Source organism: Hippoglossus stenolepis, chromosome 12, assembly GCF_022539355.2.
Source record: "Hippoglossus stenolepis isolate QCI-W04-F060 chromosome 12, HSTE1.2, whole genome shotgun sequence".
In the NCBI taxonomy this organism is placed as follows: Eukaryota; Metazoa; Chordata; class Actinopteri; order Pleuronectiformes; family Pleuronectidae; genus Hippoglossus; species Hippoglossus stenolepis.
The window spans coordinates 1,643,054-1,662,393 of NC_061494.1; the positions used below are offsets into that span (position 1 = coordinate 1,643,054).

General features: G+C 39.1%; 1 protein-coding gene across 5 annotated transcripts in view; it reads right to left on the reverse strand.

Moving 5' to 3' along the window:
* The window catches only part of ltbp1 (latent transforming growth factor beta binding protein 1), a 121,682-nt gene that overhangs the window by 37,100 nt on the left and 65,242 nt on the right, over nucleotides 1-19,340 (reverse strand). For 2 of the 5 annotated variants that reach the window (XM_035171962.2, XM_035171957.2), the window contains 7 exons: nucleotides 15,165-15,287; nucleotides 11,507-11,674; nucleotides 6,847-7,020; nucleotides 3,653-3,675; nucleotides 3,058-3,160; nucleotides 1,317-1,403; nucleotides 388-513 (listed from right to left, as the gene is read on the reverse strand). In XM_035171962.2, coding sequence (XP_035027853.1) covers nucleotides 388-513; nucleotides 1,317-1,403; nucleotides 3,058-3,160; nucleotides 3,653-3,675; nucleotides 6,847-7,020; nucleotides 11,507-11,674; nucleotides 15,165-15,287 — 804 coding nt within the window. The remainder of the gene's footprint in view (nucleotides 1-387; nucleotides 514-1,316; nucleotides 1,404-3,057; nucleotides 3,161-3,652; nucleotides 3,676-6,846; nucleotides 7,021-11,506; nucleotides 11,675-15,164; nucleotides 15,288-19,340) is intronic. The other 3 variants (XM_035171958.2, XM_035171961.2, XM_035171959.2) reach the window with 3 other exon arrangements.

A 19,340-nucleotide genomic window follows, 5' to 3' on the forward strand; every position in this document is an offset into this window, starting at 1 on the left:
TAACAGATATGTGGTGATATGTGAATCCTCACGTTGTATTGTTTATGCTTGTCCACTCTGTTACCAGCTAGTTGTCAGTTAACAAGTGTCAGTTATCAGTGAGAAAAAAATGTCAAGATGACCATCCCTAATAGTTGTGGGACACAAAAACATTGACTCTTTGTGTCTTTTGAGCCCAGATAACATTTTCATTTCACACGACTGTTGTGAATGTTATGTATAGGACAAACCTAGCTTAGCATGACAGAGAAACAGATACTGTGAGTCTGAAACAAAAAACTGTGGAAGCTTCAAACTCTCTGCAAACATAGCTTGGTATAAATGAAGCCAGCCAGCTGCAGAAGATGACCTTTGACCTCAACTGACTGTGACCAATGGACAACTCACCGACACAGGTGGTTTGGGCATCATCCAGGCGGTATCCTTCCTCACAGTGGCAGATGTAGCCCTCAGCGGTGTTGTAACAAATCCCCTGGCCACAAATGTAAGGGTTGATCTGACACTCATCCACCTCTGGGACCGAAAAGAGAGAGAGAAAAGTATGAATGCAGCAGAAGTTTAAGAACTAATAATGGGTCTCAAAAAATATTTTTAAAAGCTGAATGAAGCACAACATACAATGAATGTACCACAAGTAAACTGTTCTATATAAAAGAACCACAAGTTGGCAACATGCACCACAATGTAGCCTCAGGCAACAGGGGGAGAATGCAATTAAATGAACAGAAGTAAAGTCATAGTCATTAACATTTTACCAAAAATAGTAATTTGCCATGTTTTCTTCAATTCAAGCTGTTTATGTAACTGTGATGGCATTCTCACTAATGCCCATGAAATAGAGATAGATATTTTCCCCCTAACTAACTATCCTTGTGTGCTGTCTTACCCACAGTGTAAAAGACCATGTCACAACATTTCATGACTACAATCAATGAATGTCAGTAGAATAATTATAATTTTCACAATCCACTCGAGGTAGCAGAGAGAATTCCTTTTTTCAGTTCAAATGATCAAGTCTGATACATGAATCTGAGCTGCTTGACACAATGAAACATTATTGACAGTCTGACCTTTAAAGTAATGAAGAGCCAGGAAACATTTATATTTTTCAAAATATCAACCTCTTCCTTTGACTTATTTTCTAGTCTCCAATGAAGTTACTATTAGTTTTCTAATTGACATTTTAGCAAGCCAGCTAATCCGGCTTAACAAGAAGCTGGGGCAACTTTAACTAAGTAAACTAGAAGGGGAAAAGAACATTTTAAAACTGTGATGTAAGAAAATAAAATAAAGACTAAGGAATGTTTTATTTTTACCAGTTGACTGGGTGGGGGCGATGTCCTGGCCTGCGTTAGATGGGAGGATCTCCACTGGTGCAGGTGGAGAACTCCTCTCGACCACCTCTACCAAAGCAAAAACACACAGTTACAGACATTTAGTCCATCATATCTATATTTTACTATATAGTAAACACATTTTCTTTGTCAAATATAACACAGTGACTTTTGAATACATCCGCATAATCATTCTTAGCAGACACACACTATATTTGGCATAAATACTTGTACATTTGTATTGTTATGGAGAAGATACCCTGCTGTATGTACCCACTGCATCATTATGACACTGGCAGCTCAGCACCTCAAAAAAATGGCCTTGACAACATTTAAGGTTTAGTTTAACATTCAACATTTTTGGAAAATATGCTTATTAACTTTCTTGCTGAAAGAAGATGACTCTCGGCCTACGGTGTGTGCATAAACTCTGGAGCTGGAGCCCAGAGGCTCACAAATGAAAGCTCACAAATTAAAGTAGAAAGTAGAAAAGGATGACTGTTCTGCTCCAGCAGATGTGCTCTTCATACAAAGAAGCTCCTTTTGACGTTTGGATGGGTGTAGTCTGCATTTTGAATTGCAATTTATGCTACTTTCCGTCGTCACTGGCCAATTTTTGCTGTAAGTGATCTACAGATCTGGTCTTGCTTCCTCTCCATTCATATTCAGTGTGGAGCAGTGCTGCAGTGCATTTATGTTGGCAGCCAGGGGAGGTGGTATATATTCATAAAAGGAGACCAGAACCTAGTTCAACAGCCAGTATGTCTATATAGATGAAGTCTGTGCAGCAGTTATTATACACAGTCCAAAAGTCTGAGACCACTTTCCTATTCACACAAATGCGAAAGATATCCATTCTAAAAAAGGTGCATGACAGCACAACTTTGCTTTCTGCAGAGTGGTTGGTAATGCCTCTTTTTTTCTAACTGACTTTGCCAACTGAAAGTTCAGGGGGGCAGACAAATAGTTCAGATAGCTAAACTCTTCCATCCTTTGGCTCCACCAATGGTGAGGCAAAACTTCAGAGTCTGCAGCAGATTTGGATTAAAACACACTGATCATAATGAGAGCAGAGGACCGTACTTAACCAAGGTTACAGCTATGCAAAGAAGGACTCAATACAATACAATGGCTTTGAACCTCTAAGTGGTTGGGTTGTAATAGTAGAACGTTTTTTCCTGGAAACAGACTTCAGTAATCACCCAAACTGGAAGACTGAGGAAAATAGGAACATGGAGTGAATGTGAGTGAAGCTGCTGAGCCTGATAACATTCTTATGTACTGAGAACAAGCACCTCACATATGCCAGTATATCACTCTAATAAAACTGTTTCACCATCCTTAAGTCCATTTGTGTGTATTGAGTGTGTGCGCATTCATGGTTTATGGTTGTATTGACTAGCTTTTGTTTGTAACCATCATTGTGGGGCATTTTTCTATTCCAATTTCAACAAGCTTTGTAATGAGTTAAGACTTTATTAGTGGGTTACATTTATAAAACACTACATATTTTATGCATTATAAAACAACGTCTATTGCCACTGTTAAAATATCACACATCCTCACACTGAGCTGAGACTTGTTTTCCTAACAGACTAAGCTAAAACTATGTGTGCTCATGTTAGGATTCTAATAAACTATAAATAAATTTGAGTACAAGTGAGACGGACAGCCTAAATCTGGCCGCTTTAGCACAAAATAAAAAGCGTAGAGAAACAGACACCTGGGTAGGCTGCCTCCATCTTCACAGTGGACACCCCTGGAGATAGCTGGGGCTGGATAGGTTCAACTACTGGCCTATCACTAAACACAGGAACTATCAGCTCCTTCAATGAAAAGACAAACAATAATACCAGAGGGACAAGGTCAACAAAGCACTGTATGCATATGTTGCAGTCCAAAAGTAATCATTTAAGCTTTGCACACTGTCTGACATGCAAAACAGATGTTGTGCCTGGAAGCAGATTAGCATTTAGCTTGCATGGCAACTCGGCTGGAGTTTAATAACAAAGCAAGAATGAACAGCTCAGAGAGCAAAGCCAGGAAGCAAAGACTGCCTGCTGCTTCTGCACAGACCTCTGTCTGGATTTCTTTGGAACGGAGTCCAGGATTTCAGGCCATCTATTACTGCTGCTTGCGTACACACATGCACATCAAAGGTACACATACTCTGACTCCCTGCGCTGACCAGCCAAAGTCATGCAGCAGTGGCGCTGACTTCATGCAAAGGTGATTCTGCAACCCCTCCGTGGCTGGGGGGGAGTGTGTCTGTGCATGCACACTTTCTACAGTTTGGCTCTTGAAAGCACCCAACCTACCTGATCTGGTGCAGTTGTTGCTACTGACCAAAGGGAAAAAAGAAGCAAAAATGTGGGTTTGTAACATAATATGCCGTACATCGCATGTATTGATCATGGGAAATTTGAATTAATGTTTTAAGTAACAGTTTAAACTGTTATTCCAAGTATAGGAAACTAGATATTTTACATGTTTGTCCCAACATATTAGTTGTCTTTTATTACCTCCTGTCTATTAGTTTCATTCTATAAAATGGGTGGATTTTTTTCCAAAAACCTTTGGACACTGCAGTTTTTAGCATTGGTGTAACTGAAGATTTGTTGATGACTACTACAGCCACAATTAAAAACATGTTGGAGTACTTGAAAGTTTGAGGAAGCAGAATGGTGTATGTGGAATCGAGTCAAAATCAATACGTCAGACAATAGGTTAGCTCACCAATATATTTAAAGGGATAAAAAATAAAAATTGACTCATTATCTACTCACCAGAATTTCGATGGAGGGGTGGGTAAAGTGTTTCAGTCCACAAAACACTTTTGGAGTTTCAGGGGTAAACAGTGTTGCAGCAAACTCCAATACAATGGAAGTAACTGGTGACCACGTCTTTAAACGTAAAAAAACAAAAACTGAAAAAAACATCAAGTTTCCGTAGGCCCTGACGTTCAAATTCGACTTGAAAGGGCATCATTTACATCCCAAATGTCCTCTGATACCCCCCTGGAGCCACGTTCATGTTTGCATGCACACACCGCACACTCCGCCCAAATGCTTCTTCTGGTAGCAGACATTTAGGCTAAAAACATGCTGTAAATGACGCTGTTTCAAGTCTAATTTGAATGCCGGGGCTTACAGACACTTGGATGACGATTAATGACTTAGAGGCTTTTTTTTACGTTTGAAGAAGGAGTTACCATTTACTTCAATTGTATTGGATTTGGCTGCAACGCTGTTTACCCCTGAAACTCCTAAAGTGTTTTGTGGACTCAAACACTTCACCCACCCCTCCATTAGAATAGTGGTGAGTAGATAATGAGTTAATTTGAATTTTTCTGTGAACTATCCCTTTAAGTCGCATTAGCTCTAACACAATAGCTAACGTGACTATTTTCAACTTTTACAAAATTAATTGATTCAATTCTTCTGTAATGACAAGAATAAAAATGGTCCTCCATGATCTATATTAAGCATGATCTATAAATATCAACTATGAGAATCACCTTTATTGCATAAATACCTGTTGCTAAATAGGCCCATATTTCATGTTGTGAAAAGGTCATAAACATTGCAGACCATAATATAAATATGCATTTATAAAAAAATCTTTCTGTCTTCCTCCCACCCACAACAATTTCCTGCGGTGCCACAATGCCAATCTGTATGGCTGCCAGGTGCCATATTACTTTCTGCTTATACCCAAACACTAATCCACGCAGGTTTTGGGTGGTAGATTTCTGTCAAATTGTTTTTAAGGCCTGTCCTGTGTGCCTGGAAAACTCAGTACTCCTCTGTTCCAGAGAAGCTTAGCAGCAATTTGGATTCTGTCTGGCTTTGGCTAAGATGTTGCACAGTTTCTCCTTCCCTTGATGTCTGCCAAGCATGTCCTGAATAATAACAGGAGAGGCTGAAGCTCCCATCTCTCTCTCAGCCAGGTCTTTCCCCCCCTCTCGGTCCCTCTCTTGAAGGCCTGTGGGCTGGGTTGTGTTTGAAGGGAGTGTGAAGTGGGCCAAAGGACTTAAATCCTTGTCCTCTACAAACAAATGTCAAAATAGGGACATTTCTTTTAAGATCATGGGTTCCTAATCACACGCAGGAGGGATTATAAATCAGGACTTCTAGTGTTTTTCTTTCAAAGCTGTAATTTGCAGAAGTGAGCTTGCTGTTCATCCAACGGTGTAGACATTCAGAATTGGGATATTGGCATTGTGACAATGATAAATTCCAACAACAGGTTCATTCATTATGGAACAAGAAGCATGACAAATGTCTCCCACTGCATTGCCTTAAATGCAATCCTTCAGAAGTTTGTTTGACAGTGAGTCAGTGTTTGGACACTTAGAAGTTAGATGTACAGCTGAAGAACAATCATTTGTTATATTAGTCCATAATTAACAGAATTAGAATGTAGTTTCCTGCCCTGGTAGGAGTCTAACAAACAAAAACAAGTCTGACTCCCTTCACGTCAGTCAAATGCAATAAATCACCTCAATAACATAACTGATCAATAAAATGACAGAAAAAAGGTAGTTATTAGGTAGTTATTATTCAGTAGCTATTTTCCCATCAGGCTTGAATTTGTATGTGTGAAATAGTCACAAAAGATGAGATGTGTTTCTTCTGAAATGCTGAGGTCAGGAAATTTGCATTTGACCAAATAATCAATAAAAAGATGATTATTAACCTATAGCTCAGTAAAACTGTCTGTACCTAGATTTCTGTTTCCTTTGTCAACAGGCAGTTCACGGGTTTCATCTTGGACAAAATGATTTAAAACGTATTAAGAATTTCAACTTTGAGTCAGTCACATTTGCTTGATTCAGCTTTATTATTCGTCGATTTTCTCTGTTTATACCAACAGGGGATAATTGCTGCATCTTTAGGTTTTGATGTTTGTACAAAGATTTGAGAGAAGACCAAAGGACACAGGGTTTTTTCAGTAACGTGAGGCAGAGAGGTCCCCAGAGTAATAGCAAGAGGAGTCTTATCCATTCAGTCAAAATAAGACAAGACTGTGTGAATGTGTCACATACGCTCAGCTACTATGACGCAAATTTTCTCTCTGTGCAATCCTTAGCACTGACAGGACCCAATAGATGTAGTGTGGGTAACTGTTTAATGTCCTGGCAACCTTCCTCTATAAGTGTTCTGGGCATGACAGACTTGTGGGAGAGACCTTGGTGGACACTAGAGGTACTAAATTTCCCAGCTGCACCAAGAATTCCTGGGGACACCCAGGAGAAGCTGGAGGAAAATCCTTGGTAAAAAGATGATGGGCTGTCTGACTCACACTGCTGCCATCGCAATCCTGACAAGGCCTGGAATCAGTTTTATTCATGTAAACCATGCTTATACGGCAATTTAAATCTAAGAAACTTTACCCCAAACACTAAACATTTGGCAAACATCGAGTTTGTACTAAGCCACAGCGCTAAACATGTGATGTTAAACTAACAATGTTCCACATGCACTGGTACAATTACACAACAAATGCTCACCTGGTATCATCTCCTCTGGTTTCCCAAAAGCCTCCACCGTTCTCCCTGGCGTTGGCAGGGGCTGGGGGGGTTGCAGGTCAATGGGCTGCTGGTAAACAGTGACCGGCTTATTGACAGGTGGATTTGGTAGAACAGTGTAGCCCATTCCACCAGGACAGATCTCTTTGAACTTAGCTGGATTAAAAAAAAAATACAACTGGTTATCAAAAATGTCATCATTCATATTGACCACAACATGAAACTTTGTTCAGGGCATAATATAAATCTCCACTTTCTTTTTCAGATGATTCTTCTCTTCATTTCAACAACGGTAACTAAACACAAACCACGTCTCCCATGTGATAAGATATTTGGCAGGGCTGCCTATTAATGGCTCTACTGTATAGGATGGAAAGTGGATAACAGGACAACATAAAAACTACTCTGGCAGACGTAGTTTTTATGTTGTCCTGTTATCCACTTTCCTCTGTTTGAGTGTATCTCAATTTAAATTTACAACTTCAGTATGTCCAATTGTATTTTCCCCGACTCAAGTTTATGTGATTCCTAAGCATCGACAGTTGAAATATAAATGTGTCACTTCTCTGTGTGTAACCAATTATCTTCAGGATCTGCAATCTCAGCTGCCGTGTAATTGTCAGTTTTTTTTCTCAGAGGACAGAGTTGCTGGAATCTCTCTTAAACAGGATGGATACATTTTGTTATGATGACAATGGGAAAATTGAACTGTCAACAAATGTGCGTTAAAGTGAGTAAGTTCTCCAGCAAAACCTGAGAAATGATCAGGTTTCAGGGAGGATTCAGGCCAATTTGTTTCACAGAGCCTCAGGGTAGGTGGGACTAGAGCTTGGTAACTTGTGTAATAAAAAAACAAAACCTTGTTTTCTATTTCAAACTAACAATCAATGACTACAAATGTCCTTCAACTTAAAGAAAGTACTGTCCAAAAGTAACTATTTTTACCAAATCTAACTAATTATTTTTTGTGCATAAACGTCATTCTTTAGTTCGTTTCTTGACATTCAAATCAGCAGATCAGCCCAAAAAAATCTGGCTATGTAGTACCTTATTGCAGAGTTCAAGCCACTAGAAAGACTGAGCAAACCAGACATTCTGCATATGCCTTGCTCTGTAGTGTCATGTCCACACACACAGAACAGAGAATGGTGACCTACAAAAAAGCCACCAGCCTACAAGGGACTGGAAGAAGCATTGCTGAACCACCAAAATGCTGACAGTGTCTTATTTTAAAGGAATAATTAATTTATTAATAATGAAACAAGAACGTCACATAACAGAGGAAACCAGAAACAACATTTCTTTTGCACCGGCTTGGAAGGACCTTCCATTACATTACTTTACATAGGCATGTAATATATCTAAAAATATCAGGATAGAAGCCCTAACCATGCATAACAAAGTTCATCTCCTCAGCCAGAAATTATGTCTATGAAACTAGTCCCGTGGAACATTCGAGGTTTCAGCTCTACTGCCAAAGAGGCAGAGAACTTAACTTCAACAAACATTTATCTACCTCAAAAAATATGGCTGCAACCGAATCTCTGACACTGTGTAGCACCATGTGTACTATAACTCATAGGGAAGGGGAGTCAGTAATTAACATCAATGCTCTCTCATAAACAGAATGCCTACAGTAGATCCCAAGGGAAGATTTACCATAATCGAAAAACTTGGGTGAGACAATGTGGCTCTGAACAGACTCACCCAGCATGATCTATACAGTTTTTAGAGGGAGCAAGACGACCTGGATCACCTATTATCAAAGCAGGTGATTTTTAACAAACTGAGTCCTCACCACTCCACAAATCCTAATCACCTAGAGTTTTCCTGCATTCTACACTCACTTTGTCTGCCATTACTTATATTGCCATCTACAACCACACACACCAGTGAGCACAACATTATTTATTTACTAACCTTCCTTTGGCTTGCACCTGATCTACAAATTGCTCAAAGATGCACAGCTCCTAGACTACTTCCAGAAAGGACGGACATGGACATCCTTCTTAATAGACAATGACCAAACAAACACACACGCATATAACCTGCCCAAGCTTAGTCAGCCTGGAAAGAGAAAAAGAAGTTGAAGAGATAGAGACACCACTGAAAGAATTTAAAATTCTAAGGAGCGTCCCTTAGTACCAAGCTGGTACAACCCAAGATGATATAGAAATTAGCCAACTCCTTAGTACCTACAACTATCCACACCCTGATTACAACCCATACACAGATTACAATGTTTTTTCTGAATGAATGGCAGTGAGTTGCTTTCACTACCATTGGCTTTACTATACTGTATCATAGCTACAGTATCTTACACTTTGTCCAGTCTCTTTTCCTTCTCTCACTTTTTTCTTTTTCTTCACTATGGAAATGAACATGGTTTTGTTTGAATATTGACTGACGCACAAGCTGTCTTCATTTTTTTTTATGAATGTTGTAAGGGATATTCTTTACTATTAACATTTACTAATTTCAGTTTTTATATATATTGTGCCTCTCACTATGAAACTGCATTTACGTAACCAACACACACTCACACCTCTTCCCAACCCTAACACCCGATGAAACCATGCACTCTCTCAGTCCTCAACCTCTGTTTTTCTTGCCTGCCTCTCAGGGGGCAGCCTGATGAAAGTCACAGTCCCCTCACAGCAAAGCTTTCTGCCATTGAATCAAATCATTACTGAATGCCAATACCATTGTCATTTCTGCATTTGGCTGCAAGCAAATGTGCTCAGACTGACCAGCTGATCCCAAAGAAACCACAACAATTGAGCAAATAGTTTGTCATAACTTCAGTCTGCATCAAGGACATTCAAAAAGCATTTAATGGTTTCTGACACTGGGAAATTGGAAATTCCCCCAAACTACTGAACTACCACTTGAATGAAATCACATTCCCTTTCAATGTGACCTCATTTTAATTAACTGATATAATAACTAATGTAATATTGTTGCTTTAAATCTGCCCTACAAAAAACACAGCTAAAGCCAATATGTATTATGTATATTCCACATAAACCTCAGACATTGCATTGCAACACATAACTGAGAAAATATGAGGTTTACAAGAAGACACGTATTACACAGACAAACCATGTAAAATCAATGTAATTGCATTGGCATTGATGCATTTTCAGAATGCACCAAACTGCAATGCCTGAAATTAACAACCGTCTGACTAATTAACATGATGAGTTGTGTGGAAATAAAGATATGTAGACAAGTAGTAAAATCAGGTGTGAAAAAAGCTACTGTAAAGGCTTAGCTAATTTTCTAAAAGCAACTACTTAGCCAAGCTGATAAACCCATGCAGGTAAAAAGCATCAGGATAAAAGAATGAGAGATTTTTTCTTTCTTTCTTTTTGAACATGTATTCATAGGCTTGATGACATGATGGCTTTATTCTTCCATGTCTCAATGGTTGTTATTACATGCTGGAGTCATAGACTTTAAAACAAGTTGGATTTCTAGAGTATTTCTATATTGTGCTACTCCATAATTTTGATAAATTTTAAAACAGCACTTGGATAAAAAAATATAGATTATTTGTGTGTTATTAGTTATAAAAATATTATGTCAAGACAGAAGATTACCATATTATGGAACCATCATGATAATATTTCTGACAAAAACAACAATTTATGTGTCCTTGCTTATAAAGAAATATCACAGACTGTACTTTTGTATCTCAGTTTGCTGTGTAGTACTCCCTCAGTCTTTGAGAGGTTCTACCAGCATCAAGCTCAAACATAAACCTCATCAACCTCAAACATAAACACTGAACTTGACCTGATTATGGTTCTAGATGAAAAGTAAAAGGATAACCATATTATTTAAATGAATCCTGAGGGGGAAACCATTCAATGATTTTTGAGACATTCCAGTCAAAAACAAAAATCTCAACCAGCAGATTTTTACAATGGTCACGATCTTAATTTATTGAGTTAGCACATTTCCAAATTAGCACTAACCACACTGAGGCTGGTCATGCCCCAAAGTACTGGTTGAGAATAAAAAGAACAGCACCCGGTTATGAAAAGCGCTCTATAAATAAAATGTATTATTATTATTATTATAACAGTACATTACAAGGGGTACATTTAATGTTTGTACCAAATTTAATGTCAATCTATCTGATAGTTGTCAAAACCACAAACAGAATGCTGATTGTGGTGGACGAGGAAAAGTCAGGGAACCACCATTAATTAATAATTTATCATTCATTGTTTAGGGGCCATGAATGTTTGGACCAAATGCGGTGCCAAACACAAAGATTTTGAGATATTTCACAAGGTTAGTCAAAACCAAGGCCCAGTGGTGGCAGAAAGTGTTGCATGGCTAAAATCTCTTCCAATAATTTACACACTAGATAATTGGAATTCAATTCCTCTACTTGTGTGACTAATTTGAAGGAGGAACAAAGTTCTGCAGGAAACTGGTCTACTGAGCCTCAGATGTACTGAGGTGAAAATGTCAGTTTTTCCATTACAGTCAGTGTCTTGTTTGCAAGGCCAAACTAAACTGCAAGATAACTGAGTGGTTTTTGGTATTACATTTGCCAGGGCATAATCATTTTGGGGCCTTTAATTGTCATTAAGACAGGATGAATGTCTGATGTGGCTGGAGACCTTACCTGTTCCTGGAGGGGGGCATTTGTCACAGTGAGGGCCCCAGGCTTTGCCCACACTGCAGCAGCAGAGCTGTTTACTCAGCTGGGCAGAAACTGGGTGCAAACACTGTCTCCCTGAGCTGACCAAACGGAAGCAAGCCCCCTTCTCCTCTTGGATGGCAGGAGTGTCGGCTGAAGAGGAGCGCAGAAGGTGGATAGAAGGAGGAGGGGGGAGGTGTAGGAAGTGGTGCACCAGAGTGTAGGAGACATATACATGGGAGAAAGAGAGGACAGAGTGGAGAAATAAAGCGGTCCCTTTCACCAAAAAATGTCCCCTTCTCACCTGTACAGAATTGTGCCCTAAACACTACAGTCTAAACTTTTTTCTAAATCACCAGACTACATAAAGCAAAACATATTTTTTACAGTGAGAAGTGGGGGAACTAAATATTGTGCTGGCACAAACAACGACAATGAAACAGTTTAAGATTTAACACAAAATACAGACATACAAAGCACATACAATATGTTGCAGGAAAGAAACACACACAAAAACATGCCAATACTTCATGCACTATGAAAGTAAGGCGTCGGCTCAGATTTAGGCATGCAGGAGGGTTTGGCTTGGTCTGTGTTTTCCGAATCCTTGAGTTTTCCTTTTTGTCAGAAACTAGTTTTCTCTGGGCCCCTACCTAATCCAACCAGTGAGGACATGGTAAGTGCATATGATGGATGAACTGCTGGCAGTCGAGGTGGTGTCCAGCAAACAATGTGGGCATGATTAGCAAACTTTCTGGGGAAGACCTCATTCAATTAGGATAAGACAGCCGAAGCCTTGACAACTCAGAGTTAAGACCAGGTGGAAGAGTTGCAGTCTTACCACCCACGACAAATTCTACACAGACTGTGTCTTTCCCTGACAACCTAGATTTATAAAATTAAAAGTAAACAGAAAATGACAGAAAAAATTTAACTCAAACAAAGAACTTCAACAGAGCCAAATATGTTTACCAAAACTATATTCATATTAAATCTTTCTCATCTAAATCTCTATTAGTCATTGATTTGATAACTGGCATCACATTGATTTATTCAACACTACTGAAATCTGATCACAGAGTAATACGTCTTATGCATCCATGTTTTTCACCTTCTGTTTCCCATTGATTAGCATTTATCATACTTGTTACTCTTTCTACCCAATAGCTTACTACAGACAACAAGCTGCATGTAGTTAGAGTCCCAGGATAGCAAGTTAGCTTAGTCAGTTGACACACATCAACTGAAGGAGCATATCCACACTGCTACTAGTCTACAATACAAAACATTGTCCACACAACGCCAGTTCTCTGCAACACTAAATTCACCAGTTATACATACACCAGTCATGGTGAACATCAATCAGAGCAGCCCAGCTGTAAGTGTGCACACTGCCCTCTGCTAAAGCCCAACATAGAGCGGGAGGAGGCACCACCTTGCTATTCAGAATTACATTAACACCTAATGAGTTGTAAAAGAGCAAAACATTTTGGAAAATACTCTATTACACTTTCCTTTTATGAGTGAGGAGAGACAACTTTTGAGGTGAGTCTAGCTTAGCGTAAAAGAAACCTGAGGGCAGCAAACAGCTAGCCCATCCCTGTTAAAAGTTTAGAAATACTCCTACCAGCAATTTACACTTGGAATGTCCAAGTTAAAAAAAAGTCAGTATTTATGTAGCGCTTTTCTAGTCTTGTCCACTAGTCCACTCAAAGCGTTTTACAGATTGGCCATCCCCCCATTCTGGCACTCATCCATACAGTGCATCTATGGGCAGCACTTCCTCTATCACACATCAATCATATACTGCTTGCACAGCCTTCAGGAGCCATTAAGGGTTCAGTATCTTGCCCAAGGATTCCTCGGCAAGTGGGAGCCTGGGATTGAAACACGGTTCAACTACCAATCTATACATCCAAACAGAAAGTCAGAGTCAGGCACACTAGCTGCTGTCTGAGTATGTACTTATAGACACAGCAGTGCTAAGCTAACAAGTAAGAAAACATCGTCATAATAACAGTGCTGATATGCTGATGTTTACCAGTTTGTTTAGCAGCCCTTGGAGCAAAAGCAAATATGTGTATTTCCCCAATTTTTTTTAAATGCCTTTAATGTTTCTGTTGTTTGATGAGACAAAAAAAAAGCTTTTTGGTCATAATACTGTGCAGCACATTTGCTAGACGACAGTGTGGTGGTTGCAGCATCCTGCAGTAAGTCATTGTCAGATCAGGATTTAGGAAAGAGGAAAGAACAAAAAGACCAACCTTTCAAGATTTCTATGACTTTCAAAAATCATGACACACCATGAATACCTTTGAGGAGTGATTGTCCTAATATGCGCTCCATTATCCACATTTGGGCCATTCATTGCCTTTAGATTTTTTTTCTGTTTTTGAGAGAGATTGAGGACTCAGGTTTACATTTTGACAGCAGGCTTTTCCCCTTCCTTTTAAGAGAGGCTAACCAGTATGCAAAATTATTGAAAGTTTTGTATTGCCTTCTTCTGTCCCATAGCTGTTTCCTAAATGTCTCTGTGGAGTAGTTTATATTAGATAAAAAATGGATAGCAGCTAATAGGCTATTTAGTTTCCTACATTTTTTTTACTCTTTAGCTCTTTATTCTCTCAGATATGTCAAGGCCATACTTTTGGTCAACATCAAAAACTGCTGTCAAACCTCACCAAGGTTGAACTCGAGAAAAAAGATTTATTGGAATTTACCCGATGTCTATCACATGTCTATAATGGTCAAATCTTTTGTTTTAGCTTTAGCTGTAATTTACCTACATTTTCAATCATAATTAAGCTATGTGCTTGGTGAGTGTGTTTGCACAACTGTTTTAGAAAGCTGGTTACAATAATACTCCTTTGCTGAACCTTTGTTATTATTATTAGTTGTGGTGACGGATGGACACTTGGCTTTCCTTGGCCATGAGATATAAAGAGAACCAAGACACAAACCCCAGTCCCCTTACACTTATCACACATACACAGTACGACTGCTGTATTACTCAATTCCAGAGCCCAAGCACCACTGACTCGGCTCAACTCAGACTTGAGGTTTAGTGACTCAGCGACAACACTGTGTAGTATGCAGACAAACACATGTACATTACAAAACCAGGTAAACACATGCTCACAACATGTCAACGTATAAAGAAAACAACAGTGAGTACAGCTGATTAGGCATCAATAGGAGCTGCTTTACTTCAAAATACATCTTCCTACTGTTTCTTCTTTTTGACGCCCTCATATTAATGCTGGGTTTTTATGTTCTGTGATACATGCTAGAGACAGCATCTGATTATTAAAGAAACACCATGCGTTTATCCATGCACTGCATTCGAATGTATATTATCAAACACATTTGCCTTAGCAGCATTCCTAGCAGCCTTTACTATCTTGCTTGTACTTTGTAGCAGGTGACCAGGAAAATCAATTAAATATCCTCTGTCATAATATGATCGCAAAGGTGCCAATCTTATATGAAAAGTTTTCAATTATAAATCTGCACATTAAAGAAAGACATGCAAATGCAATGCATTAATCAATTAATTAATTGAGTTGTGAGTTTGATGATCAATGATAAATGCAATGATGAGACAAAGAAAATGTGATAGAAAATATTAGAGTGTAGATCTTACGTATGCAAGTGGTGAGTGTTGGGTCCGGGACATAGCCAGGTTTACACATACACCTGTAGCTGCCCACGGTGTTCAGACAGTTTCCATTGGGACACGCACCCTGTAGCTGGCACTCATCCAAATCTGTGAATCATCAAAATAAAAAAGACACAATAAATCCAGGGATTTTAGTAGGGATTTCCTAAAATTGTGAGATGGGAGACAGACAATTTCACCACAGTCTCAATTACTACGCACATGTATGCCAGAAGTGTTTTACAGTCCATATTTTAATAATAATTTCAGTCAGCTATCTTTCATGTTGCTGTCAGAAGGAATGAGTTTGAGGATTAATGTCATCAGGCAACTGTCTAAATATGCCTCATGATGCTTACTGAAGATACATCACCAAATTATCGGATATTCAAGCTTCTCCTCACAAGCTCAACAGAGACACACCACAGTATTTCAGTGAGCAAGCAAAACAATCCAGCTTCTGAATAATATAGGTGACAGCTGTAACGCCAGGTTGACATAAAAGAGTTTGGATTTACCAAGAAGAATAAATCAGCTGTGCTATTGAAGAGCACACTTACGATGCGACTGACAATAAGTTGGCAATAGACACCTGAATCAAGGCTCATCTGCCTCAAACCTACAACTTTAAAGACTGAAAACATGACATTTACTACACAAGGCTGTCCATTTCAAATGCCCCTCCCTCCTCTAGAGAACTTTAGTCCCCGACCTTAAAAGTAACCCTTCTTTTACTCAGATTAGGAGAAAATGTTTAATTACTTTTTGTTTGAGACATTTAAGATTTCTTGTCTACAACCGTCAGAAGAAACAAAGAGTTGTCAACTGCTGTTTCATAAGGGCCAAGAATAAACTCTCAGTTTCAATGCCAGCTTTGACAAGAAAGCAGTGGGCACTTTAACATTGTGCTGATGAAGACCATAAAACATGTACAAGTCTGTCCTTGACCCTCAAAGGTGAGAAAAAACTACCACTTTGTATTAACAGCTGTGTCAGGTAGGCCATTTTATATATTTTTTTACAGCTACAGGATCGTGATCCAGAACAACGGCATGTTTGTGTCCAGTGACAGCTCTCTGTCGTCTCAGCTCTCCCTCTACCACATTTTAAACAGGGGATGAAAAATTAAGCACATTTAGGGAACTGATTTATGATCTGAGATATGCGTTCTACTGAGTGCCATTCTCGTTTTAAATTTGACAATATATTTGTGACCAGAGTCTGAACATATATAATAACTACAGTCAGAACCAACGGGCTCGTTGCTACAGGTCAGCCAGTATTGAAAGTAAGACTGAAGCATTGTAGGTTTTGGCCCTTAGGAACAACAATAAGGAAATCTACACTATTATCTTCTGAGGTTTTAATAGATTTTCAGAATGAACAACACACTAAAACTTCAGATGGATGATCTACAACAGCAGAGATCACATCAGGTTCCAGCCAGGAACAGAAATGTGAGGCTGCAGTGACACAGACTCACCAACACTGGACATTTGAAGACAAAAAAAAGTAGCCTGCTCTGAAGAATCTGGATTTCTGCTGAGGCTGCAGATGTAGAGTCACAATCTGGAGTCAACATCATGAATCCATGAAGACAACGTGCCTTGTGTCAACAGTTCACACTAGTGTGATGGTGTGAGGGAAGTTTTCATTACACACTTTGGGGCCTGAATACCAATCATATTTTTTAATGTCACAGTCTATCTGAGTATTTTTGCTGACCATGTTTTTCCCTTGATGGCCACAGTTTACCATCTTCTAGTGGTGACTTCCAGCAGGATAATGCTCCATGTCACAAACTAAGTCTCAAAATGGTTTCATGAACATGGCAGTCAGTTCAGTGAACTTCAGTGACCTTTACAATCACCAGAGGTAAATCCAGGGGAACCTTTGTGATTTGGTAGAACCGGAGATTAGCAGCATGAATATGCAGCTGATGAATCTGCAGAAATGGTGTGATGCAGAAAATGTGAACATGGAGAAGAATCTTTTGGGAAAGTTTACAAAATCTTGTGGAAGTAATGACATGAAAAACTGAGACTGTTCAAGACACAGTATTATTATGGTTATTATATGGTTTCTTCTGTACAACTATCATAAACCTTGTGGTAATGAAGTCATTAGGATTTATTATTTGAAAATGATGGCTGTCAATTCAAAAGTTGATGGCAAGCCATCCAATTGTTTTGAGCAATATCAGTCTGAACAAAAAATGTTATTGTTGCAGAGAAATCCAAAGTCAAATGTTGCAGATTAACTTTTTTTCCATCCCAAAACACTACTGATGTTTCAAAACTCAACTGTGAAATGTGTCGACTTCGAGCAAGTCAAATTCCTTCAGTGAGAACACACTTGGCCCATATCACAGACTGTGACTCATGTCTGTATCCCAATACATTCAGTTTACAGGTGAAACGGAGTGCAATCTTTTCAGCCAGTATGTTTAAAAAGGGCTGTTATTAGCCGTCTTGGCCTGTTTACTTTACTTACTTAATAAATATAATAATTCAAATTGGGGTCCTAATAAATGAGCATATGGGAGCTCAGAGTGAGGCTGATGATGATGTCCTTTTCATGAGGATGACAATTTTTATTATGATTTATTCATGTATCTATTGTTCTAATGCCTTCTGTTTTCTTGGATAATCACTGGAAATACAATGTAACCAGAAAACTGGTGTTTTGATGTATATGTGTCTTATGAGGGATGGGCCATGATAAGGCATGACACTGAAATAACATTCAATTCCATTCACAACAATAAAAAAACTTTAAAAACTAACAAAAAAGTAAAGAGTCTGAGCCAAACCAAGTGCACATACTGTGGGTCCAAGAGTAAAAGAGAGGAGGGGCTGTTGGAAAATGATAATTATAATAAATGAGAAGAAAAGGATGTGGTGGTTTTGAGTGAGTTCCAGCTTCACAGGGTAGCCAAGTGTAGGGCTACACACACACACACACACACACACACACACACACACACACACACACACACACACACACACACACACACACACACACACACACACACACACACACACACACACACACACACACACACACACACACACACACACACACACACACACACACACTGTGTATGGTCCGACAGCAGTCTGAATCGGCAGCAGCCCCTCTTTCTCCTGTCAGAGTCCTTTTGCTTCCAGCCACAGAGCTGGCCAACACTGTGGTTAACATGGCACTGTCCCACATGACTGGGGCTTATGGTGAATCCAGCACCCTCTATTGTTGATATAAGGAACAACATATGACTTTAGGAAATGGCCTCAACATAAAAAAAATTATTTTCACAGGCCATTGTTGATATTTGAACCAGGGTTTATTTAGTGACTAACTACTATACACTTCAGTCATATCACATGATCTTCACCAGCGGATGGCTTCTCTCTAAGGCTTCTGATATTAAAGGATAGATTCACAATTTTTCTGTCGTTAATATTCAGCTACTTAGATCAACACTGAACATGTTTTTGTTTCCTTCTTGCAATCATAATTTATCCTGTTCTTACTAGCAAGTTAAAGTCCCTTCTTAAAGCCAAGTGCATAGTCCTTATTGTGGGTGTAAATGCATTTGTCAAGTGGCTAAAGTTTCTGTCTGTTTAGTACCAAATTCTATATTCAACACATCTATAAACTTGATAGTGTCTTTTCACTGAAACTGTTCTGGTCAGCGGTTTAAGTCACCAGTTTTGGAGCTTGTGGAGAATGTTTGCCAGTGAATACATTTTAGGACTGAGTCCTCTCTTTGTGGTTAATGTGGCAATCTTGAATAGCACATTTTGCACACCAGATCAAGTGCTGCTTACTGATAAAATCCTAATTCTCTTCCACTGCATTTTTGGGGCAATCAAACTGAATTGTTTGTTGGAAGAAGGTGTGATACCTCTTTTATGACCTCTAGAAGAAGAGTTGGAGCAACCATGCCATGGGCCACTTCCACGGGTTTCTACATCTGCTTTCAGATATCCCACAAAATCCGTCATGTCAACAACATGCACAAAATCCCTTCCTGTTGGGCTATTTGTCTTCAAAGTAAAAGCATGATTGTTTTGTTGCTGCAATGCCTCATATCAAGCTGCATTACAGAGCTGTTATTTTGAAAAGTTGTGAATTTGGGTCAGAAGATTGTGTGACTCT